The following is a 25,765-nucleotide window of genomic DNA, read 5'->3' on the forward strand; positions in this document are numbered from 1 at the left end:
TTTTTAAAAATTATTCTTTAATTTTTGTACAACAAAAGTGTGTTTAAAAACTTAAAATGTTTTTAACTTATTTTAAATATATTTTAACAATAATTTTTATATTTAGTATTTTACTTTTAATCATTTTATAATAATTATTTCTTAAAATAATTCTAAGCAAACAACAAAAAATAACAATTTTTTTTAAAACATAAAAAAGAAAACAATTTTTAGTTGTCAAACATGTTTTCTGTATGTATGTATGTGTGTGTTTTTTTTTTGTCTAAAAAAAAATTATTCTAAAAAATAGCTACCACTTCATTATATTAATATTTTTCTTTAAAGTATATATTTTATCCCTTTAGTGTTGGGGTCTCTCAATTAAAAATCTAATTATTTGCATCCCCTAATTATTAAAAAATTAATTGGTTAAAAAACATAAAACAATCTTCATATATATGTGAATCTAACACTTCTCATATTTTTACTTAAAAAATAACCTATTTTTGACATAAATTTCATTTGTTATTCAAATTATTTACATGTAATTTTAAAAGAAAATATTATTTTCATTGGAAAAAAGTGAAGACTTTTTTGTTAAAATAAGATTAAAAAAATAAAGGGTTAAATTTTTAAATATGGGTTTTTAATGACTCTTTTAATCAAATAACTCATTATTAAAATGTCTCACTTCATATTTTTAATATAGCATTTATTTTCAATAACAAAAAAGTTCACATTAAATTCACCCAAAATATGAAAGCATAATAAAGTGTTTTAATTCGTGGGTGACTATTATACCTCTATATTTTGAATTAAGTACAATACATGTGAATTTTTTTTATTAAAATGAATAAATATCATCCAAAAAAATATAAGAAATATATATATATGGGAAAGAAAATAGAGAAAAAAAAATAATAAATAATAATAAATTTTATAAATTATTTTTCTATATAAATATTAAATAATTTATAAATATACGAGTTTTTAACTTATTTTAATTATTCTAATTAATAATAAAATCAAATATAAGAAAATCGTTTTTTCTATATATTTTTTATTTTCTTAATAAATATCAAGGAAACCCTTAAATTTGGTAAGTATTTTTAAAGGTGTATTCCATAAAAAATATTTTCTATCTTAATTCATTAAATAAAATTTTAAAACCCATAAAAAATGTTGTCATGGTCATGTGGAGGAGTGAAGCCAAGTTGGCTAGGCTTGGACACCACACAATGGGAGTAGCAAAGTGTCGGGTTCCAACTAGACATCTCCACGCGCCTTCATGTGGTTCAATCAATTTGCCCATCCATTCTTTCCAGCCTGATTACGTGGGCCTAACTCAACGCAATATGCTTGTAGCCCCTTTTTGTGAATGCTACAAAATTTTCTTTCTTTTTTCTTCTTTTTCGTTCTTTTTTGGAAGAGCCCCATCTTCACAAGCAACAAAGTCCCACTACATCAATGATTTAACACACTTTTCCCTGATTTTATCACCACTTTATTCCACATTAACGTGTATGAAGACTTCTCAAATCATTATGTTTGCTTAAATGCACCTATGTTATATGTAAAACTCAACCCATGTCGATATTTTTAGGAGTCTTAGTTTACATCATGTAACCAAGTGTATTGATGTAAGAAACTTTTCTATAAAAGAAATCATTAAAAATGAGTTTTTGATTTTTTGATAATGATCCAACTAAGAAAAGATTTATTAATATGCATAGGTTTGTGCATTGTTAAATAATAGGATTATTTTTGTTGTGCAAAGAATTTCACGTCATTAAAGTATGTGAAGAGTTATTCGCTTAAAAGGAACTAAAAATTACCCTCATCTTTGAAAATATGATATATTTTTTTTTGTGAGAATGCCTTCTTCCATTAAAAAATTTTCCAAACTTATTTTTTTCTCTCATTTATCATCTTCCTTTTATTTCTCTCTCATTTAACAACAATGAAGGATAGTTATATATTTGCTTTTGTGCACTAATGGAGTATGTGAATCAACCTTTAATGGAACACTTCTATTCAATAGTGTCCTCATATCGGATGGTAGGTTACCTTTCGAAGACATAGACACGAGAGTGTCTCAATACATAGATTTTGATAATAAGCTCAAAGAGTTACAAATTCTTACTTTAGTAGCATGAGTAGGAATTCTAAAACAAGGAACAACTTTAACAATTAACTAGGAGTGAATGGTGCATAATTAGTATGTCAATCATAGGTTTTTGGAAAGCTTATTGTCTTAGCTGTCATATGCATTTTGAATCAGGAGTCTGCAATTTTACAAATAGAATTCCATATTTTGAGGTTTTTTCTTAAATGTCGTATCTCTTTGAGTTAATTTATTGAATAATAAATATTCTTAACTCTATATTCTTTATTGTATTATTTAGGGTGGTGTTTTTTTGTATCCCTTTGTGTTTGTAATTTGGGCGACGAGTTATTTATGCCTTGTGAGTTGTTGTTGGGACAAATCCGACATTAAACATTACTCATTAGCTAGTATGTCACTCTTAATAGTTTTAATAGGATTGAAAGGGACTTCCACTTATTCAAATGTCTCAAACAAGTTAAGATTTTTTACTTTTTCTTTATGTCAAAATCATCCTTTAAGAAATTGATATCTTGTAACTCAATTTCAATTACTCTTGTTTAATGTTCATCAAACATTGATTCATTACAATATTTAACAAAGATATACTTGCTTTAGGGCCAAGTTTGTAATATTTATGGGAGCTAACACAAACACTCTATATTCTCGGGTACCAAAAATGACTTGAGGGTAAAGTTATTGAAGTAAATTATTTTCTTGTTAGATGAAAAATTCTTGGAAGGATTTAGGTTTCAAACTTCTTTTCGATGCAAGAAAAGATAAGAACAAAGAAAAGAGAGAATAGCAAAGAAGGAAATATGTGCTAGCTATTTACATCTCTTGACCCTCCTTTTTGTTGCCAATTTCCTGCACTATTTTGACTTTTTCGGAGAAAAAAAGGGTTTTCAAAAGCAAAATCAAACATGGGATGGGCATTTGTTGGGTCCCATGGATCTCACTAAATAAAGGATCTTTCTTTTTAGATTCCCACTATCTCTAATAGTCAATGATTCATTCAATTTCATTTATGTAATATAAAAACCTAAATCTTCTTTTCCTCTAAATTTTGAATTGAATACATAACCTCCAATAACATTTTTAAATATTTGTGTTAGAGAATAAAAATAAAAATGTAGGTAAATTATAATATTCAATGAAAATATGAGTCCAAAATCTAATATAAATAACTTTCAATTTTATTAAAAAATGAACCTTAATTTCAATTTTTAATCTTAAATTTAATAAGTTATCCATATTGGGTACTTGAAAAAAAAAAGTTTAACGGATAAGTACTTTGAGTTATATGATACCCAAATAACTTAACTATCTTAAAAAACATCATCATAATGATCATCCCTTTCTGAATGATGAATTGTCATAAATAAGTTTGTTATAAGTCATAACTGGATGATTCGAGGACCGTTATACAATATGAAAAAATAAATGTTATTAATAGTCAATAATTAAACGTCATATATTAAACGTGCAATAAAAAGGCACTCGTGAAATTAGGGAAATATTAAAGATTTCTTCCTACAAAAGCAAACACATAACTTATAGAAGGAGCCACACAATTTAATCCTTGAGGAAGCTTTGTCAAAAAAAACCTTCCAAGTTACAACTTAGTCATCGGAGGGGTTTGCCCGATTAATCCAACATATCTTTTTCTTGCAGGTCCGTCCAACATAAGAATAGACGCTGCTCATAGGGAGAATTGTTGACTAAGGACCAACAATCCAAACACCATAATTGATAAAAATAAAATATTTTTCTTATTCTCATGTTGTATTCTAGTATTTTGTTGACACGTCCTACCTCTTATTAGGTACATAATATGAAAGCCAATGGGAGCATTCCATGTTTCTATGACATGTCTATATATTGTAACGTCCTTTGCTTTTAATATTCCTATCCAAAGTTCATTAATCAAGAAAAAAATATTGAAAAGAAAGGTGTTTATTCATATTTTGTCCCACATCGTCTGTGGACCAATAATTCACGGATGATGCGATAGGTCCAGGCCCATTGAACTTGTGAAAGGATTCTCCCTTCAAATCTATCTGTTTGGTTACAGTCCTTGTCCTTGTTGGGGACAATTTCTCCAATTATAGAAATTTCTCACTATTTATTCTTATTTTTTCCTAACAGTTAGAAGGTTGAAGACGAGACGTCAGCTAGGTTGTTTGAATGTAACTGTCACGGACCCCAGTCCCACCCGGCCCAATTTTAGGGTTGGCCCAGACCATTTTTAGAACTAGCCCAGCCAAATTTGAACAAGGCTTGCCGTTGGACTCAACTTCTATCATGCTGCCTTAGACTAGCCAGATGAAGCCCAATTTTGTGGGCTCAATTTGGTTGGTGTAACATTAGGTGGAAACAAGCCCTTTTAAAATTTTCTATATTGCTTCTGTATATACACTCTATTTTAGGTCATTGCTAGTTATGAGAAGTGCAACATAATTCAAATGTTGTGTATAAGATGGAAGGAAAAAAAAATATTTTGGTAATTATAAAATATTATAAGACTTCACAGAGTATCTTAGAATGATGTGTTTGAAATTTTTTTCTTAAATTGTAGAAGTCTTCTCATTTTAAGATGGTAGGACATTATGCTGATAATGTGTTAGAAACAAAAACAATAATGAAGAATAAAAAATAGAGTTATGAAATAATTTAAACAACTCTTTCTAAGAAACTCAACAAAATAGTCTAGTAACTTCGAGATGAGGGGTGCCTCCTCACAAAGGGGGTCATAGTGAGTAGGTGGGGGCAACTATTTACCAAAAACATAAGTCTCTGCAAAATCGTAAGACTATCTATGGGGGTTGATATTTACCTAGTGTCAAAAATTCTTTGTCGGGTAAGTTATGAAAGAAATTGTGAATATAGTATAAAAAATGTCTAATAACTTTCAAGACAAAAGTTATCTTATAAATGTTGTATTCATGCTTGTTCGAAATACAATATATGTATTCTCATATTTATAGGAGTTAGAAAAAACAATTAATTATGATATTTAATTTTTTACAGAAAAATAAGCCATCATGGGTAATTGGGAAGTCATACACATTTATTATGACAATATATATTAACTTCTAAACATAATGATAAAAAATGTGTCTTGAAATCATAAATCAATGAAAACATTATAACCCAAAATAAAATATAAATCATTGAAAATATTATAACAAAAAAATGAAATAATGAATAAAAAGTTCAACCAAAAAGGGATTTTTGTTAAATAAATAAATAAAAATAAAGTTCAACCAAAGAGGGATTTTTGAGAAAAAAATTATTTTAAAAATGTTTTTTTTGAAAAAAAATAAAAATAAAAATAAAGACCCCATTTGGTTATGTTTTCTAAAAATTGTTTTTAAGTTAAATAACAAAAAAATAGTTTTAAAAAAATTTATAAAATTGAGGGTGTTTGAAAAGTTATTTTAAAAAATAGTTTTTAAAATAATAAAAAAAAAACTTGCTTGGATAAGTTGTTTTTAAATTTTATTTTGTAAAAATATTGTAAATTTAATTTATATAATATTAGCTAAATTTAATTAAAGTGTTATTTTTAATGAAAATAGTTTTGTAATTACAAATAAATTTAAAAATAAATAATTTTTAGTAAAACATTAATATTAATATTATAATAAAATTTATAAATTATATTTTCTACAAAAAAAAAACTATTTTGGTATGTGTAAGAAACATATGGATATTAACACATTTACAAAAGCATAATTGATTTTTCTTTTATTAAATGAATAATAATGGTTAATAATATTTTATTTAAAATGAACAATGAATAAATATTAACTTTTTTAATATATAAACTAGCCAAGTTTTTTATTGCATACCCACATTTAATATTCAATTAAGAATATAGTATTTCAAAATACTTTGATTTAATATGTAATTAATTGGATTAGTTTTTTTAATTCAAAATTATTCTTAAAAATGAAGAGATTCTTTTTATAATTTAAATGATTAATTATGTCTCACTTAATTTAAAACTTATTTACCTAATAAGAAAATTAAAATATATATATATATATATATATATAGTTATGTGTATAAAAGAAATGACAAAATCATTACTCATAATATATATTAATTTTTGTCTATTATTTTTTGTAATGGTTAAATCTATTTTTTAAGTTTCAAATTATTTTACATTTTTTTAAACTCATTAATAAATTTAATATAAATGTCATTTGATTTGAAGTTCATTTATCATGTGAGAAAATTTATAAAAATATGATTATATGCAGAAAAAAAAATTCATTATTAACCAAATTTTATTCATAAATTTTTTGTATTAATGGGTTCACTATTTGAGTTTTTAATTATTTTTACAAATTATTGGACTCGTTAATAAATCCAACACATTAAGACTTGCTTTAATTTGATTTTTATTTGTTTAATGAAAAAAGTACAAAAATATGATTCTATGCAGAAGATAAACAATAGGTTATTTTAAACCAATTTTTGTTCATAAATTTATGGTATTAATTGAGTTACTATTTGATTTTAAATTATTTTTATATATTATTAAAATTGTTAATAAATCAAATGCATTAAATTTCGCTCAATTTGGAGTTCATTTGTCTAGTGAAAAAAATGCATAAAAATATGATATATGTAATGAATAAACTAAGAAAGTAGTTTTAAATAAATTTTAGTGTATGACTTTCCAATATTATTGAATTCTCTAACTTTTTGGTATAATTAAATAAATTTTTGAGTTTGAAATTATTTTTAAAAATTAATAAATTTTATATATCAAGATAATTTGATTTATAATTTATTTACTTAATAAAATATTTCAGATAAATTAAAAGAAATCCATAGCATTACTTATAATTTAAAAGAATATTACATGTAAAGATTTTTCATATTAGCATTCCATGTACAAAGAGAAAAATAATGATATCATATTCAATTTTATTTATTTTTCTAAGGTTTTTATAATTTTCCCCTTGTTTTCATTTTGTTGTTTAAAACCAATAAAAATAATTTATATTCATTTTCTAAAAATTATTATTTATTTTACTTTATTTTTAAAAATTGGAAATGGAGAATAATTAACAAGTAGTGTCTTGATATTTTTTTTAAACAATTATCTATTTTTAAAATAAAAAATTATTTTATAATCACACGATCGAAACTAACTTTAATAGTTTTATCTTGTTTTTACATTGTATTTTTTTAAAGTTTTAAATTGAAATCATCTTTTAGACTATTCTTCGAAGACAAATTTTAAGTAGAATTTTAAATTATGATAATTTTAAAATTATTTTTGATATAATTATTACGGAGTGGTTAGCACCTCGATGCCCCATCCAGAATCCTAAGGGTTTGACCATGAAAAATTACCTATAATAATAATAATAATAATAATAATTTTTTGACATAAAGTTTAAAAAAAAATGATTGTATTTGTATGAAAAAGCCCAGTATAAAAAAAGCCCGTAAGATCCAAAAGAATTAAATTAGGGGGCGCCAGTGAAAATTCCGAGAAAGAAAAAGAATCACGGACCCTTGCCCTAAGGTCGATATACGATTAGGAAACCTTCCCCTGGCGCTAGTTTCTGACTTCTGAGAGGGACAATGGAGGAAGAAGAAATAGAGAAGGCAGTGATAGCGTACCTGAAGAAGAAGGGGTTCAAGCAAACAGAGCTAGCTTTTCAAGAGGAGCATCATCAGCATCAAAATCAACAAACCAAGAACTCATCTTCCTCTATCTCATCCTCCACCGACCCTGATATCGCCAAGCACATTCTCTCCTTCTCCGAGTACGCTTTCGTTTCTTTTACCCATGTGTGAAACATTCTTCGCTGTTTGGAATAATTTGAATTTATTGAACTGTTTTTTTCTTTCTTTTGGAGCGTTTTGATTTGCTGTGTTTTAGTTTGAGAATGTGAAAGTTTTCAATTCTGGAGAATTCAGAACTAGGGTTTTGTTGAAAGATTTAGCCAATTTTGGCTTTCTGTCCTCCAAATTGCAGAAGAGTTGAAAGCACTCTTTTTTTCCTTTGCAAAGCTTGAGAATGGGGTTGGTGGGGGTGCTCTCTTTCTCGTTTCTTTTTTTCATGGGAGATATTGATATCCAGACATTCCAACCAAAACCAATTGATGTCTCCTATAAAATCTGGAAAATTGTTGGGAAAATCAGAAAAAAATGATTGATTGAATATTCGCAGTCTTTTGACTGGCTAGTTCTAACACTATCATCACCTTCACTCTTCAACCATTCATAGCAAGGGAAAGTATTTTCAGCAAGTCTTGCTTCATTATACTCTCAAAGTCTTAACCTTCTTCTGCGAGGACTCAAATTTGAGCAAATATTTTTGCTGATTGAATATTCGCATAGTCTTTTGACTGGCCAGTTCTTATACTATCATCATCTTCGTCGCTCTTCAACCATTCATAGCAGGGGAAAGTATTTTCAGCAAGTCTTGCTTCATTATACTCTCAAAGTCTTAACCTTCTTCTGTGAGGGCTCAAATTTGAGCAAATATTTTTGCTGATTGAATATTCGCATAGTCTTTTGACTGGCTAGTTCTTATACTATCATCATCTTCATCGCTCTTCAACCATTCACGGTAAGGGAAAATATTCTCTGCAAGTCTTGCTTCATTATGCTCTCAATGTCTTATCCTTGTTCTCTGAGGGCTCAAATTTGATCAAATAAAGTCCCTACCTCTTGATTTGTTTCACTAATTTTCCCCTCCTTCAAGACCATTGAACAGAGGTGGCAGAATTGACGTGTATGGTCAAAGATTGTCTATGGGATGTGCAAATGCTTCAGTGACAGGAAGTTTGAATCAAATTTTGAAAGGCAACCAAAGCCCCTTGGACATATCAGACAGTAGTATTGGAAGAAGCTTTTGAACATGGAGCAAAGTGGATTGAAAGAAAAATTAGTTTGTGCACTTGATTAGACTCTGGGAAAAATCAGAGTTGAAGTTGCTGATTTTTATTTTTATTTATTTATTTTTTATTTTTTTATGCATTCTGAAGATTATTTAGATAGAGAAGCAAGTTTGAGGAACTAAATTAGGGAATAATTCTGAAAAAATATATTGAACTCCTCTCTAACAATTACAATAAGCCTTTAAATAATGTTTGTAATGCAAAAATAAAGGAAATAATTGAAACAGGAAACCAAGGTAATTGGAAAGTAGGAAAACTAGGAAAGAAATAGGAAACTAATGATGAGCCTAAAATGAAAACTAATAATGTAGGAAATAGAAACTAATAATGTAGGAAACTAAAAATAGAAACTAATGGAAATAGAAACTAATGATGTAGGAAATGAAAAATAAAAACTGATGATGATCGTGTGTTGTATCACCATTTTGACTGGGAACCATCTACTGAAGAAAGAAAGGTGCTGTTTGTGAAGCTTAAGCTGAAGGTCCAATTTGGAATGACTTCTTGGAAGATAAAAAACTCTTTTTAATCTTAACAATAGCTTTTGTATGTGCTTGGAAAATTTTATTTAAAGAGCTTATAACTTAAAAGGGAGCTTGTCAGGGAAATAGAAACAAGGTTACTTTTCATGTGACACCTTTTTTCTGACTTATGTATGAAGCTATTGTCCTTTTAAGATTATGACTTTTAGCTTCAAATTTAGGTTTTAGCTAAAGTTAAAAATGAGAAGTTATCCCAAATGAGATTGGAGGATACTGCAATTCAATGGTGGAATGGGAATCAAAGGACAACATATTTGACTAGGCAATTTAAAAAATTAGCACATGGCAACATATTTCTAGAAGGAATTTCTACTGTGGATCATGCAATGGAGTTTTGTGAGAAGTTCCACTCATTGAAACAAAGACGGTTGTCATGGCTCATCCTCACTTTGAATGCAAAGCTTTTCTCTTTTTCTTTACTTTTTTCCCCTGAAATTTTGTTGCAGGTTTCTTTTCTGAAGTTTCTTAGGAGCTTTTTTCTTTTAAATTTTTGTTTGAAATTTATCAATGAATACAAAGTTAGAAATGTATAGGTTTTGAGCTCCTTTTTCTTTTTGGAATTTTTTAGTCTGAATTTCTTACTAAAAACAAAGTTTAAAATATCTGTTTTCTAAAATGCGAATTATGATTTTTATTATTATGATAGTTCACAATGCCCAACAATACAAATGAAAGTTGAGTTCTTTGATATCATTACAGTGTTGGGGTACTCTTTTTGTTGGGTTTCTGGCTTAGCAAATCAAATGGTGGATTTTTTTTAACTAAAAGAGGAGCAAAACTCTCGGTGTCTTTTGTGGGTGATTTTTTGCCTCCTTGAATTGTAATTAGTAAATTTTTGGGTTGTTCTTGGACCTTTTTATTTCTTTGTCAAGCATGCAGCTGGTATTTTCCCTATGTGGAGTTTTTATTCATGTTCTTTATGAAGTTGTGTATACTATATAGATGATGTCTTCTTCTTTAAATGCTTACTTAGTCTTGATACTAGAAAAAAAAAAAAAAAAAGAGAGAGAAGGAAAGTTAAGTCTTCTTTTTTGGCAAGCATGCCTATCTCGACTTCCAAGAAAATGGAGTACCCACCTCATTGGGAACACATGCCATCCTTTGTATCCAATAATGGTATCTCCATGGTCTTTATACTCAAGGCATTCAAGAATTAATTGTCACTAAGCTCATTGCAACTTCTAAATTTAAGACACTTAGTGATTTGCCCTACATGGGCCCTTCCAATTGTGCTAGGATTTTTTCTGTGATACTTGATCTAAAACTCATTGTCTTTAGGAAAGCTTTTGCAATTTTCCTCTTATGGTCTTTAGATAGGCTTTATTGACTTCCATTTAGCCCTAGGTTGCCCAATAAAGCTGTCCAAAGGTGGGGGACCCAGATAACCTTGATATGTGCCCCTTATCTTTGAGGGTAATAAATCAATTTCCAACCAAGCAAGATTATTCTAAATGGAACACCTATACGCACCTTGGTGATAAGCATCCATGGAGTCAAGATAACACAAAACCTTCTCTAGGTCATCCACAAATCTACACTGTCCCAGATTCTAGCATTCTTTGTAAGCTTAGTTACCCATAAGATAGGTAGGATGGCTTCTTTCAACAAAGATTTCCATTCCTTCTAAGGTTTGAAAAAGAAGGTAGGATATAACCAACATATCTGCAATATCTGCTAGGGTAACTTGCCACACTATGCAAAGCAACGTCTGTCAAAGCTTCATAGCAAAGAGGCTATTAAGAGAGAGGTGATTGGCTAATTGCTCACACCTCAAACATAATTGAGACTCATGGCTCTATAATGCCTCCTTATCTAAAAGTGTCTTTTAGTATTTATCTTGTTAGCTAATGACCAAAGGAAAGTTTTGACTTTTTTAGAGGGACTCAATGAACTTAGCTTGAGGAAACATAAGGGTGGACTTTGATTTTGACAGGCCACAAAAGAAAGATTTCAAGGCTTCAAAGCCTAATGGCTCCTTTAGGAATAAAAATAAGAGAACAACATGCTGCAAAAGCATTAGGAAGAGAGGTTTTCTTGAAGCCTCCAAAATACATAGAACTCAAGGTTCCAGAGGGAGACTTATGAGAGAGCAAGCATAGGGTACAAATAGGGTAACCTCTCAATTTGGAAAGAAGGTTTTTGATGTCTTGTTTTGCAAAGTCTACATGGATTAATCATTGTGTGTCATGTGCTCAACTTATGATATCTAAACACCATTGTGGTATACCAATTACAAAGTGTCACCATGCCTTGGACTTAAGTGGTACATGTTCAAAAGAACTTTTGACTATCAAATACCTAGTGCACCTTGTCCTTGATGTTTGATTCATGGATGGACTCATGTTCTTCTAGCTTATATCCCGCCATTATACCACATCATTTGGACATAGATGCCTATCTCCAAATACATCCTTGGTTCACTTGTATGCTTATGGAATATGGATGCTTGCTTGTGGTGGATGCCAATGTGGTCCATCCAATTATACCTCTTGATGAAGTTGAGATTATTTGCATGAGAGAGAGATAATTGTTCCACTCCTATTATAGGAAATAGTGTATGTTTTCTCCATACTGGTTATGGTTAGATGGCCTCCTATACCCTCTAGAACAGATCACCTTGGACATTGATGCAAATACGCCTACCAATTCAAGAGTAGTGCTCAAGAGGTCTAAAATGGACTTGATGTGTCTCAATGGTGGAGTTAGCCTTCCCACCATTGAGTACTTTGAAACTGGTTTGAGGGTCTTGATTTGGTGGTTAGAATTGGAAGCATGCTAAGGCAGGATTGAAATGCATTGAACCTATTTTGGCTAGAATAAGAGGGAGGGGGGACCATCGTGTCTTTATGTTGTGTCATTTCTAGAGGCTTCCATATTATTACTGAACAATTAATGTTTGGCCTTCCATTTTGGGGCACTATAAAAAATTCCATTTCTTGGCAAATGAAAGAACAAAGAAATTCCTGCTCTCCTAAAATTCTGTCCTTGATCATATTGCCACTCTTTCCAACCTTCATCCATCTTTTGCTCTGCTTGACTCTCCTTTCCAACTTTTGACACCTCATCATTCCATGTGGCTAGCCTCCTACAGATAGGAATCTTACACAGGTGAAGATGAGGAAATTGATGGCATAGATGTTAATCACCCCATTACCAATCTTCCTGAGAAGGATCAAAGTCCCATTATTGAAAGTCTGATGAATGCTGATGAATGTGTCAAACTAATTGTGGGGCTATCACTTTATAAGGACACTACAATAAAATCTGGACCATAAAGTTAACGTCCCACCCATTACGATGCAAACTCTAAATGCTCATAATCACCTTATGCCACAAGGAATCAAGCTTCCTAGAGCACCACCTCAACCATTCTGGTAAAGGCTCCATCTCCCCTTGAACCTAAACAAACCAATCAAATGGTCTAGACATTTGATGCCTAATTCTACCCCTAGGGTCCAACCTCCACCACACCTAACTTTATGCCTGTACATCTCATGGTACCCAATTAAATGGTCTCTCTCACCATCACCATTTCTAACCAACAAAAAGTCACTTTGCTTTTCCCATTATTGTAGTATTGTTGCCCTGTTTTTTCCAATTATTTTGTGCTATGGCATTCACAATGAGTTAGCCTTTAGGTAACCAAATTCATGGAAGGACAATATGTGGTAAATGCATGTTTCTTTTGTCATTTGCATTTTTATGTTATCTTACTTCATCACTTGGGTTGCTATTGCCTTGCGTAAAACTGCAAGTTTATAAATATAGTTTGTGCACTACTAGAAACTTTCTTTGTCAAAATTCCAAAATTTCCAATCAAGATCACAGATATCTCTGTCCTGATTACAAGAATCGGTGTTTATGGAACTAATATTAGTGGCATCTATCTAATAAGGACATGGGGTATTAGTGCATGATACAGAAATCTCAAAACAAAATAAATTGCAGCTCGAATGTGAAGGTCCAAAGTCTAACATCCATGAGTATCATACACTAATTAAAAAAAAAAACCATCCATGAGTATCATTATAGCTAATATGCTGAAAAATCTTATTGAGTGTGATGTGCTTTTTCCTGGCTTATATTGTTGGGCTTTTAAGAGTGTACTTTGATCATTCTAGTTCATTTCTTTGTTTTTCAGGTCAGAGAATATTCCAGCAAGATACCATGAGGGATATAGCAAATTAAGATCGTGGACTTATAGTTCACTAGATTTGTACAAGGTAACTAGCTATTCATTTGTGTTTTCATGAGAAACTCATGATGGTTAATTAAAATTTTTTGTTTGCTTGTGCATTTATTGTGCAAAGAATTAATTCAAGGAATGTCATTCTACATTGCTGAGATATTTTGCAGCACCTTACTTCTCTTACAGAATTTTTCTAAAGTGATCTCAAATGATATTTTTGGTTCTCAAAAAATTTGAGGAAAAATGCGAGGGAAAAAAAATAGAGAGGAAAAGTAGAAGCAAAGAACAAGTGAAAGAAAATAAAAAATATATTTAAAATCAATAAATTATTTTTATATGCTACTTCAAACTCATTTTACTTATTTTAGCTCTTCTATATAAAGATTAAAGAAAGATTAAATGAGTTGAAAATGCATAAATTTTTAATTAATATTAATTATATTTGATTTTCTTTCATATTTTGCATAGCAAAACCAAACATCATAAAATTGTTTTTCTTAGCATTTTTTTTCTTTCTCAAAAGCAAACATAGTGGTGATATGATTTTCTACATAGTAGTAATATGATTTCTAGTTGGATTATCTTTTTTGTGAAATTGGTCAAAAGTTATATGTTGAATTTAGTTGGATCCAAGTGTGCAAACCAAAGGTGGAAGGAGGGTTAGGGCTTGAGAGCATTTCTTTAAGGAATAGGGTCATCTTAGGGAAATGGCCGTGGAGGTTTCCTAAGGAGAGTACTGCTCTATGGCACAAGGTTATCTTGAGCATTTATGAAACACATCCAAATGGTTGGGATGGAAACGTTTTAGTTAGATGGTCTCATAGTTGCCCTTGAAAGGCCATTGCTCAGGTGTTCCAGGATTTTTCTATTCACACTCATTTTTTGGTGGGTAAAGTGACAAAGATTCGTTTTTGGGAAGACAAGTGGTGGGAAGAATAACCTTTTGGCTTCTCAATTCCCAAATCTCTATAGAGTCACATCTACCAAAAACACCCTTGTTTAATCTCTCCTTGGACTTTCTTTTCCTTCATCTTGGGACCTTTATTTGCAATGAAACTTCACTGATTTAGAGATATAAAGAATCTTGAAAGTCTCATCTCTATTCTCAATTATGTCAAATGTGAGAGCATGGTCTTTATCATCCTGTAGTTTTTTTTTGGTTAAATCTTTCATCTTAGCTTTCTCTAATCAGGATTCTCAAGTCCTCTTCTCTCCAACAATTTTCATATGGAGAGGCTTGAGCGACAGTATAAGAGGGTGGCAATGAAGTGGTGGCTGAGAGTAGAGGGAGGGAGAAAAAAAGCGGTGGGGGGGGGGGGGTTAGGTTGGTGGCAGTGGCTGAGAGCCGAGAAACATCACTAGTGCTGATGTTGGAGCATTGTAGAGTTGCTTCAACATTTAAAGCCCTTGAGGCAACTAAGAGGCGTGAGGGGAGCAGAGACGGTGCTATGGATGAGAAGTGAGGCTCTCTCCAAGTGTTTTTGGTAGATTCTCGTGTAGCAATCACCAACAAAGCTCTCATGGTAGAGGTGAGCAGACATCCTGGGTCTTCTTTGCTTTTTTCCTTGAGACCTTTGACCATTGGATGCCAACCTTTAAATATGATGCTTCAAGATGGTACTTTGTTGGAGCTTTCAAGGAAGGAAGTGATGGGGCCTTCAAGTCAGGATTGAGGAGGTGGATTCACTTAGAGACTTGGACTTGGGAGGTATTGTAGAGAGGGAGGAAGTTGTTAGCTTTCCCAGTGGTTTTGTCAAGTTTAGTAACTATTTGGGGATGCCAGTCGTGGGCTTCAAGAAGGAAATCAATTCTCTTCTTAGGAAATTGGAATTAAGAAAAGGGCGTGGGGTTAAGGTGTCAGGGGGAAAGAGAAAACCCTTGGCTTCATCTGGGTTTGAGAGGGAAATCCAAAAGCTAGAGTGCTAAGTCAATTGCAATTTATTTTCGACTGTTGTAAGGGGAAATGGGAGGGGTGTTAGGGATTAACAAAAGGGGGCGTAGTTTGAGTCTAGGGTTTTTGTCCTTGAAAAGGGTTGCCCTATTTGATAGTAAAGAGAATGGGTCTGTCATCTTGGGGGTTGGCTGTTGTTAGGGTGATGGGTATTGGTTTTTTTTTGTTCTTCTCTTGCTTGCCTTTTGGTCGTTTTTGTATACTCCATGTGTACTTTGTTATGCCTTTTTGCAAGCGCTTTTAATATATCCTATTTATTTACCTATAAAAAAAAAACTATGGAAATAAAAAAACTCCATCCAAGGTTAAAGCATTTGCTTAGTTAGTGGCCAACAAAAAGGTTTATACCAACAGTTTGCTTCAGGTGAGAAGGCCTTTCAAAGCCCTTAGCCTGAATGTTTGCTCTCTATGCATGGGCAGTGGAGAATCAGTAGATCACCTTTTTTTATATTGCCCGACAACTTTGAAATTATGACACAAACCATTTAGACTAGTTAGTTTGGCTTGGGTTCCTCCTCGAAGTGTTAGTGACATGTTGACTATTTCTTTTAGGATTTGGGGAACACTTCTAGAGGCAAAGTGCTATGGAAAATCACTTGTTTTTTTATTGATTTGGATAGTTTGGAGGGAAAGAAATGTAAGGATCTTTGAGGACAAGTGGAGGTCTATCGAAATGATATGGGATCTAGTCTACTTCCATTTGTCATTTTGGGCTTCTATCACTAAAACTTTCTAAGGCATTCCTCTCAACATAATTCAACTTTATTGGATATCAACATGTAGATCCAAAGGGTTAAAACCACATTGTTGAGTTATTTTTTACGTATTTTGGGGAGTATTTCTTTTCCTCTATTTGATAAGGTTTTGTATTGTAGGGAAGGGTTTCTTTTCCTTATCTTGTACCTTCATTTTTAATGAAAATGTGTTTGTTTCTGATTCAAAAAAAAGAAAAAAAAATGGTTAGTTATCAACCTACTTCTTTGGCATTTAGACAATCAAAGTTCAAGCTAATTACTTAACTGATGGCATTTATGGAGTTTCTTTTATTGGTCCTCCAGCTCTGTTCTCTGTTTTCTTATTGAGAGGGCCCCTTATTCGAGATAGCAATGCTAGAATCTTGGGTGTTTATTTCTTTGAAGAAATTACAAGGACAAATGAAGTTGAAGCTTAATTTCTGCTAATAATTTGCTGTCTATCTTTAGAGTACCAGTTCTTTTGTATTATCTTAGCATTTTTCATCAATGCCTTTCTCATTTTGGGGCTACTGGACCTAGCATTGCAGAGGTTTTTTTTTTTTTTTTCTTTTTTTGTTTTGCCAAGTGGCTAGTTAGGTGAAGGCAATTGGTTCAAGTTCTTGTGGATGGGTATGACAGATGTGTGGCAAATAAGGCTATGATCCTAGAGAAAGGAAAGCATTTGAACATTTAGGAAGGAGGAATGCTTGACATGTATGTAAATTTCTAAAATTGGCAACAAAAGGACATTTATTAAGCAACACCAAAAAGGGGCATCAATATAGTACGTAAGCAGTATATGAGCAGCATCCTAAAGGGGCAAAAAAGAAAACAAACTGTTGAGAAGGTCTTAGGCTTCCTTGACCTATTATATTATGGTAATTTGTGAACGACAAACTGCCCTCCATTTTTGTTCTTTAACCAATCAAAAAGTGATTGGAGAATAAACATATTATGCATTTCTTTTGCCTACAAAGAAAATACATAATGTTTGGAAAAGGCAAATCCAATGTATATACTGTCTAGAAATTGTGGGAAAATAAAAATAATTTTTAAAAGATACTGGAACTGTTATTATGTATTTTTTATGACATGATATGATAAACAAATGTATCATATTGGAGTATCATACAATTTTCAAAGATTAAAACACTAAATACTACTGTAAAGGAATTTCATTACATGAGCTATGTTGGTTGTGACAATATTGTGTAAGATTTAATACCTAACTATTAAGTGGTAATGTGGTATCCTCACATTTTGTCTGATTCAAGCAACTTATGGTATATTTTCAAGTTGCAATAGAACTATCCTGAGATAATGACTTTCCCTATTGCAGAATATTGTTATCCTTTCTAATGGTCATCTATTTATTTGTTTCCTTGGGTGATAGAATCCTACTATTGTTGGATAAACATAAGTGGGGATGGCAATCGGGTGGGCTGCACACACCCCTAATAGGATGAGTTTGGAAGAGGTTTAAATGGGCGGGTTTGAAAATTTTTTCCTTCCTTTTTTTATTTTTTATTTTTATTTTATTTTTTATAATTTGATTGGGTTTGGGAATTGTTCCACCCCCCATGCCAGTTTGTCATGTTTTTATATAAAACTAAAAAAACATTAATTAATTAATTATTTTTTTTCCATTTTCCCCCTATTGGACACATTTAACATAAAAATGTAAGTTTACTTCCCATTTAAGTAAAATACACAAATTTATGAAAATTAATGAATTAATTTGTTAATCATATTTGTTTTAATATAACTAAAATTTAAAAAATAATAAAAATGCTTTAAACAGAGGGGGGGAGGCGGGTGTGGAAAATTTTCCAACCTGTCCCTATCCAGTATAGGTTTGGGATGGGGATGGAAAAGTATTGAAACAATTGGGGCAGGATTGGGATGAGGGTGACCCCGCTTGAATCTGCCCTGTTGACATCCCTACAAATTAGGTAGGATATCACTAAATACTGTTCAATTATGCTAGTATAATCTATCTATCAATATGTGTCAGGCTGTGATATTTATTGTGATACATGAAGGTATACTTGAGAATTCCTCCACTTATGAGATCTGACCCCTTTCTTTAAACTGTCACAGCGTTTGATTCATTTCAAAATACCAGTTTTAAATGTGAAGATCTTCAGTAATGACTTATGACTCGGCTTTTCAGATTCATATTTCATAATAAAGCTGTTTTGAATATATTAACTTTGATGTATAACTTTAACTGGGAACTGCCCACATGCAGAATTTATTATAAACATGTTGGCCTCTTCGTAGGTGAATATCTTGTGTTCTCCCATCACCTTAATTTTATTTAGACACCAACATGGCAACTTCAAACAATAAGATGAATGCTTCATGGAAAGATTTTGAACTTGCTCTGGACATGGAATCAGTTGTGGAAGGTTAAATTAAGACTAAGTGTGAAAATATTAATAATTAAAATTGGTTGTAAGTTAAAATATGGCCAGTCCAGATGGAGAATTTATTTTGTTGAAATTCATGGAAGTCAAAACTATGTTTTCTATTTTGAAAACCATTATTCAATTAATCTTCTCACCACTGTAAAGGAAACTGTGTCTTAGATGTTGTTTTCTAATTCCTTTTTTTCTTAAAAAAAAAAATTATTGTGAAGTATTATACTATTATATACAAACTCTGGTTTGATGAGTTTTGATCAAAGTTTGTGATCAACTGACCTAAACCAGCTGAAAAGTTTGTAATCTCTTGTAGTTTGTTATCTTCTGTACATATGTATTTACTTGGCTTAAATTTGTACTGTGCAGCATGAGTTGCTTCGAGTGCTTTATCCAGTATTTATACACTGTTTTATGGATCTTGTGGCAAAAGGGCATATTCAAGAAGGTAAATTCTACTTCTTTTCTTTCATAATATGTTGCATCTAGATTCCGGATTGACTTAATTTGTTCATTTGTGTAATAATTTTATTTATTTATTTATTTATTTATGTCTTTATTTTATACATCACTGCATTTGATATTCTCAGCTAGGAACTTTTTCAATAGCTTTCGTGAAGACCATGAAATGATGCATTTAAGGGACCTTCAAAAGTTGGAAGGAGTTCTTTCTCCTTCACATCTGGAGGTTAATTACTTCCCTCAACCTTCAGATTGGATTTTTTTGAATGTGATTACTGTAGACATAAAAAAAATTGGTGGATTAAATTACCACTAAATTGATTATCTGAAATTTGTGCATACAAGTACAATCTTACAGAAGCATCTTATTATCATTACCTCTGTTCAGGAAATGGAATTTGCTCATTCTCTGAGGCAAAGCAAAGTCAGCATAAAGATATGCCAGGTAATGTCATGTGTGTGTGTATCTGATTCTTCATGTTTCATGTGTCTAGATTTTTTTATTTATTCAGTCAACTGAAGCAAGAACTTCAGTTATGCTTTAGAAAAATTTCGACCTCGACATTCTCAAACTCCATAAAATTCATGTTACTAATGCAAGGTTTGTTGTCTGTTGAAACACTTTCATTGCAATATTTTATTCACCTAATAAGGGGTCACATTGCATTGCATGTTTTCTTTTTTGGATTGGTAAAAAAAAACATTGCAATTATTTACAAGCTTTGCATGTAAATAATTTTCAATGAGAAAAGGTAAAAGAGTTCAATATTTCCAGCAAAAAGTCTGATTCAGAAATCTTAAAGTGAATCTCCTCTGTAAATCTGAGAACCAATGCATAAGAAACAAATAGAATATACATGCAAAGATTTGATCTCTGATATTCTAAATTGCCTGCTTCTTCATACAATCAATTATGAAGTGAATGGTTGATTGACTGGGTGAGCAACAGGCGAGAGTAATTGGAAGACAAATAAACCTTGAACAACTTATACCATTGTTATTGATGTTGACTGATACTAGAAATTAGGTATTTTAACAATTCTGTTTCAAACATGAAATGGTTCTATTTTACAGGATGGGTGGTGGTAAAGGCCTTTCTTTTTAAGTTCTGGTGACCTCTGCTTGTTAAGCATTTTAAAACTACATTCATCATTTTATGGGGTGTCTTTTTTGTTGGTGGTGCATAGGGTACTTGTCAAAAAAGTGGTGCAGAGAGTATATGTTATTAGTTTTCTGTTCAAAGCTGCTTCTAAAACGCGTTTGCCTTAAGCATTGCATGTTGCAGGTTGAAGTATTTTAAATACTTGTAGCACCACTCTAAATTGAGATTATCCCACTTTATTTCTGTTTGTTTGTATTTATTTATTGATCATAATTAGTTGATGTTTTATAGCGCCCCTTAATTAAAAGTTAATAAATTATTATTATTATTTGTTATTGTTTCCAAAATTCATGTTTTCTTGCTTATAGGACATCTTTTTTAAGGGTTGATCTAATGTTGAACAAGTGAACAAACTGTCTTTGCTTTTAGATTCCACAATGATTGTGAGGAATCAACTATTATCTACAACTCTTATCGGTTTTTAAATGATATACTTAGCATCGTGCCTATACATACATGCATAAAAAATGATGTATATGTGTGTTAATTTTGTTCTCAGTACTCTTATGAGCTTTTGCTGCAATATCTACATAAGACACAATCCATCACCATGCTTGGGGTTATCAATGAGCATATTAACTTCCAAGGTATAGCTCTTAATATTTGAATTGCTTATATATTGGATGTTAGTAATCTTTGTACTGTATATTTGTTTTTTTCTTTTGCTAATTTTTTTTTTTCATTTCTATTAAGAATTATATTTTGTCGATCATTTTTATCTGTTTACAGTTTCTCCCGGACAGCCCGCCTCAATTTCTGATGACGCTGAGGTTGTGACACTTATTGGCAGCAGCCAAGATGATGCTAATCAGATCAATCAGAAAGAAATACATTGGGGGGTGAGTCAATGAAGCCACCTAGTTACTATCTTCCAATGTTCTTGTGGATTTGGATATTGTTTCGATCTTAATTTTTGAATGTGCTTCCGTTTTAGAGGTTGTATGCTTAAAATATTAACTATTGCATCTCTTGTTTGCATTTTGAATCATTTTTGCTACCTCAAATTCTTCTTATGTACTTCCAATTTAGTTTGCTCTGAAATGCTTTGTTCTTCCAGGCCTTTAGGGTGAAGTTTTTTGTTTCGGGTTATGGTTTGTTGTTTCTTTTCCCTTTTGCTTGTATTCGGCTGCCACTTGCATACTCCGTGTGTACTTTGCGCACCTTTTCTAAGGGCTTTTAATATATGCTCTGTTTATTTAAGCTCTTATGTTAATTATCTCTTCTTCATCAATTGGGAAAGATATGAGAACCGGGATTCAAAGACATTTGAAGGTCAGGATCATCTTTGTGGGGAAAACATCAGAGGCCTATTGGAGTTGGAATTGAAGACAGGATGATTCCATTAAGTCATAGATTCTTTTTATCCTGAAGAGGGGCCTATTTGAGGATGGGGCTTCTTGTGTTTCTCTACCCCTTTTTTGTTTTTGTTCCCCCCCCCCTCTTTTTTTAACACTCAGTGGGAAAACTGGATTAAAGTTGGGGTTGGGGAGGAGGTTCAAATCGAGTTCATCTAGAGAGGTGAGGTTCTTCGTGCATGGTCTTCCAGGATGGGAGTGTGTTGGTTTCCTAGAAAATTTCTCTCCTGTGATGAACTTTGAGGCTAATAGAATCAGTGAGTCCTATTCTGGGGATTCCTTGTTGGGTGCTTTTTCTTTGGCTTTTGGTGAGGAGAGGGGATGGGCATTGAGCCTTCTCCCTGGCCCTGGGTAAACAAAAAATTGATGTCGTTTGGTAAGAATTTGGGGTTCTTTTTGTGGAGGGCTATGGGAAATCCATTATGAAGACTTTAATGAATGTGGGGATGAGATGTGGACTTTATTGTTCGACTAGTTCAAAGAAGAAGGGAGGGGATCCAGTTCAAGGGAAGATAGGGAACTCAAACAGCTATCAGTTTTGTTTTTTCTGATCAAAGTGCAGGGAAGACAGCTGAAAGTGCTGTTGACTGTTTGTCTTTGTGAAAGGTTTCTAAACGAAGCTAACAATTGTTTCTTGGCATTTAAGAGACTTGAATGGACTGGACAAAAGGAAAATAGTTAAATCTCTTTAACCTGATTTGGTTTGTTTTCAAGAGTCAAAGATGAGCTTGATGTCCTTTGCAAGAATAGGTAGTTTGGGTATGGGTTGGAATTTAGGGTGGAGTGCACTTGATGCTTAGGGGGCTGCTGGCTTTGTTTTGATGCTATGGGATTTGAGAGTTTTGGAGTGTTTGCAAATGGTGGCCGGGGCTTATTCTTTATCTTTCTAATTTAGAAATTACGACAATGGCATCATTTGGATTTCTTTGGGGATATATGGTCTACTAATAGGGTTATGGAAGGAGCCACAATGCTTAAGGAGGATTTCAATGTTGTTTATTATCTCTTTGAAGAAAGAAACAACAGTTGGATGTCTTCTACTACTTGAGAGCTTTCTTGAAGTTCATTGAGGAGTTTGAGCTATGTATCCTCCTTTAACTAAAGGACTCAAAGATTAAAATATCAAAAATCATGGAAATATTTTTTTTTGATAGGAAACGACGAAGGAATGTATTAATAGAAAAAAGAAGTACAAGAGAAGGATGAGGAATCCTCCCACCAAAGAAAACTAAACTACAAGAATACGAAAACGAGAAAATACAATGTAATAACGAACAAACTCTCTAGACTAGACCAACCTAAAGGATTTACACGCCGCTAGCCAATCAAGTTGTAACACAATAATGGGAGTCCCCTTAAAGACCTTGGAACAAAAAACCCAAAGAGAAGCAAAGAAATGAATAGAATCCCAAAGGTTCTCTGAATTCCTTGCTTTATCCTCAAAGATCCTCGCGTTTTTTTCCCGCCACACAACCCAGATTATAGCTATGCATGCAGCTTGCCACAAAACTGTCCATCTCTTAGATAAATCAAAACCATTGTAATTGATGGACAACATGTCGGAAATGCTCCTCGGGGGAACCCAATCCGTCTTGGCTAATTGAAATCATGGAAATATCAGTGGTTGGATTTTAAAGAAATATTAGGAAATATTAGACAGGAATTTTGAAAAAATATATCGATAAGAAATGATAAAATAAGTAATAATATACATATTAATGTTGTTTTACTGAAAAAAATTATATATATATATATATATATATATGAATTAAGATGTTCAATAATAAAATATGTAGAAATCGCAAATATATTTAATATTAAAATGATAATTTATTAAATTTAAATATATTGGATATAAAAAAATTGATAACGTATATAATTATTTTTTTGTTTAAAAATGTTTATGACTTATTTATAAGTTTATATTTATATATCATGTGTTTAATTATAAAAATATTCATTTAGGAGGTTTCATGATGTTTTTATATCATCAATAATTAGTTAAATAGAATTTAAAAGTGAGATAATCGAAATTATTTGAAAATGAGATAATTAAATTTAATTAATTAATTAATTATAATTTTATTTATATTTCATTTTTTTTATATGGGAAAAGATTTAGAAGACAAAATTACTAGATTTTTTTTTTTTTGGATAGGTCAAAATTAGTAGATATATAATATATCTGATATGTATTACATGAGGGCAACTTGGGGCTTGTTTTGTAGGCAGGAGATCTTGGATTCAACCCCCAACCATTTCATATGGTTTAAAATTTTGAAAGTGGCATGGAGAGTGCTGTTGATTCAAGCCCAAAAAATTGGTGATAATGCTGAAAAATCTGGAAAAAAATCCAGAATTCTTGGGAAAATGCTGAAAACTCAGTGAGACTCAATTGGACTGAGTTTCCATTGTTGATCTTGTATCAGCCATGATCAAAATCCGATTTTTTGGGCGAATTTTCGTTCTTTTTTTCCTTTCCCTTTATTTTATTCTTCTAGGGGATTGGAGGGTCACTTTTCTTCTGTTTCCAAGATAATCCTGCCTTAACCCCTGTTGGGCCCTTCACCTATTTTTTTAGGTTGTTTTGGAGGTGGGGAAAGGAAGGACTCTTTAAATTTGAAAACATGTGGTTGAAAGTTGGGGGTTTTGGTGACTTGGTAGTGTCTCTGTAGCAGAGCTATGATGTGCTTGCAAAAAAATTGAAAGCTTGAAAGAAGATGGTCATTGATTTGATTTGGACATGTTTCAGGACTGAAAATCAATGTCAAAACAGTGAGATGAGTGACATTCATCAAAAGCACGCTTTCAATTTTACTGATTTATTTTGTCTTTATTTATTATTCTCAGGAAAGTAAGGCCATGTATGGAATGCATTCATTCCATGTGGTTGTTTAGGAGTAGGAGGGCAGTCTTTTGTAGGGAAAGAGGTATTTTCTAGTGAAATCATTTTACAATTCTGTGTTGTAGGGGATTGCCTAAGTTTCCTGCTATCAAGGTTGGGGGTGCCCAACTGATCTTTTGCTTAGGTGGCTACGAGGAGATGGACTAAAGTGAATAGATGCAATCTTTGTAAATCCAGTGTAGAAACAACAGACCATATTTTAGTTTACTGTTGTAGAGCCTGATTGTTGGGGGATGCTGTATTTGCAATTTTTGGGCTTCATTGGGTTCTTCCCAGAAATGGTTAAGGATCTTCTATTGAGTTGACATGTGTGTGAGGAATTGATAATAGAAGGAAAATGGTGTGGTGAATGACTCCCTTTTTTTTTTCTTGTTTTAAAGTACTTGGAGGGAGCTCAATGGGCAGGTTTTTTTCTCAATGCGTTTTCTGACCTAGGATTGAAGGTGGTCCTTATCAAATCACTTTTGGAATTGATCAAAGTTCTGTGGGAAGTGGTGAATCATTCTTTGTTAGATTTTATTAATGGTCTATGGTTGAGGATAGTAGGATTTTTGTCTAGTTTGTTTCTTTTCTTCTTTTCCCTTGTGCAGCCTTTGTATACTTCTTGATTCGTTCCCAATTGGTGTTTCAGCTGATTCATGTCCTCTCAATGGTCCCTGACAGTGGTGCCATTTGATTCGTGTCCAGCTGATGTCCCTTGATTGTGGTCCTCAGAAGAGAGTAATCAACAAAATTTATAACCTATTACACCATGTACTAGGATAGCCTTAGCTAGCATAACATAGTGGCTCTAGGGTCGTTCACTGGGATGAGTTTTCACTTCACAATTGATATTAATTCAAGAGCTGAATTGGTGCCTTTTCATTTCAAGGTTAGCTTTAAAAGAAGACATAAAGATGTTTAAATGAAAAAGGTTTGGTTTTAAACTAACCAAAAATAGTAACTGATTTTACTTACAAAGAAAAGTGTTTCTTGGAGTTTAGATCACTAGGCTCAGGTTCCTCATACAAAAAGGAGAGTTCCGGTC

General features: G+C 32.0%; 1 protein-coding gene across 1 annotated transcript in view; it reads left to right on the top strand.

Moving 5' to 3' along the window:
* The first annotated feature begins 7,553 nt into the window (after positions 1 to 7,553).
* The window catches only part of LOC100254222 (transcription initiation factor TFIID subunit 5), a 34,473-nt gene continuing 16,261 nt past the window's right edge, over positions 7,554 to 25,765 (top strand). Inside the window, exons 1-7 of the mRNA XM_003631713.4 lie at positions 7,554 to 7,875; positions 13,699 to 13,780; positions 19,224 to 19,302; positions 19,445 to 19,542; positions 19,705 to 19,761; positions 20,978 to 21,065; positions 21,208 to 21,317. Of these exons, the coding sequence (XP_003631761.1) occupies positions 7,691 to 7,875; positions 13,699 to 13,780; positions 19,224 to 19,302; positions 19,445 to 19,542; positions 19,705 to 19,761; positions 20,978 to 21,065; positions 21,208 to 21,317 (699 nt within the window). The 5' untranslated portion in view covers positions 7,554 to 7,690. The remainder of the gene's footprint in view (positions 7,876 to 13,698; positions 13,781 to 19,223; positions 19,303 to 19,444; positions 19,543 to 19,704; positions 19,762 to 20,977; positions 21,066 to 21,207; positions 21,318 to 25,765) is intronic.

The sequence above is a fragment of the Vitis vinifera genome, chromosome 4 (assembly GCF_030704535.1).
Source record: "Vitis vinifera cultivar Pinot Noir 40024 chromosome 4, ASM3070453v1".
Taxonomy (NCBI): Eukaryota; Viridiplantae; Streptophyta; class Magnoliopsida; order Vitales; family Vitaceae; genus Vitis; species Vitis vinifera.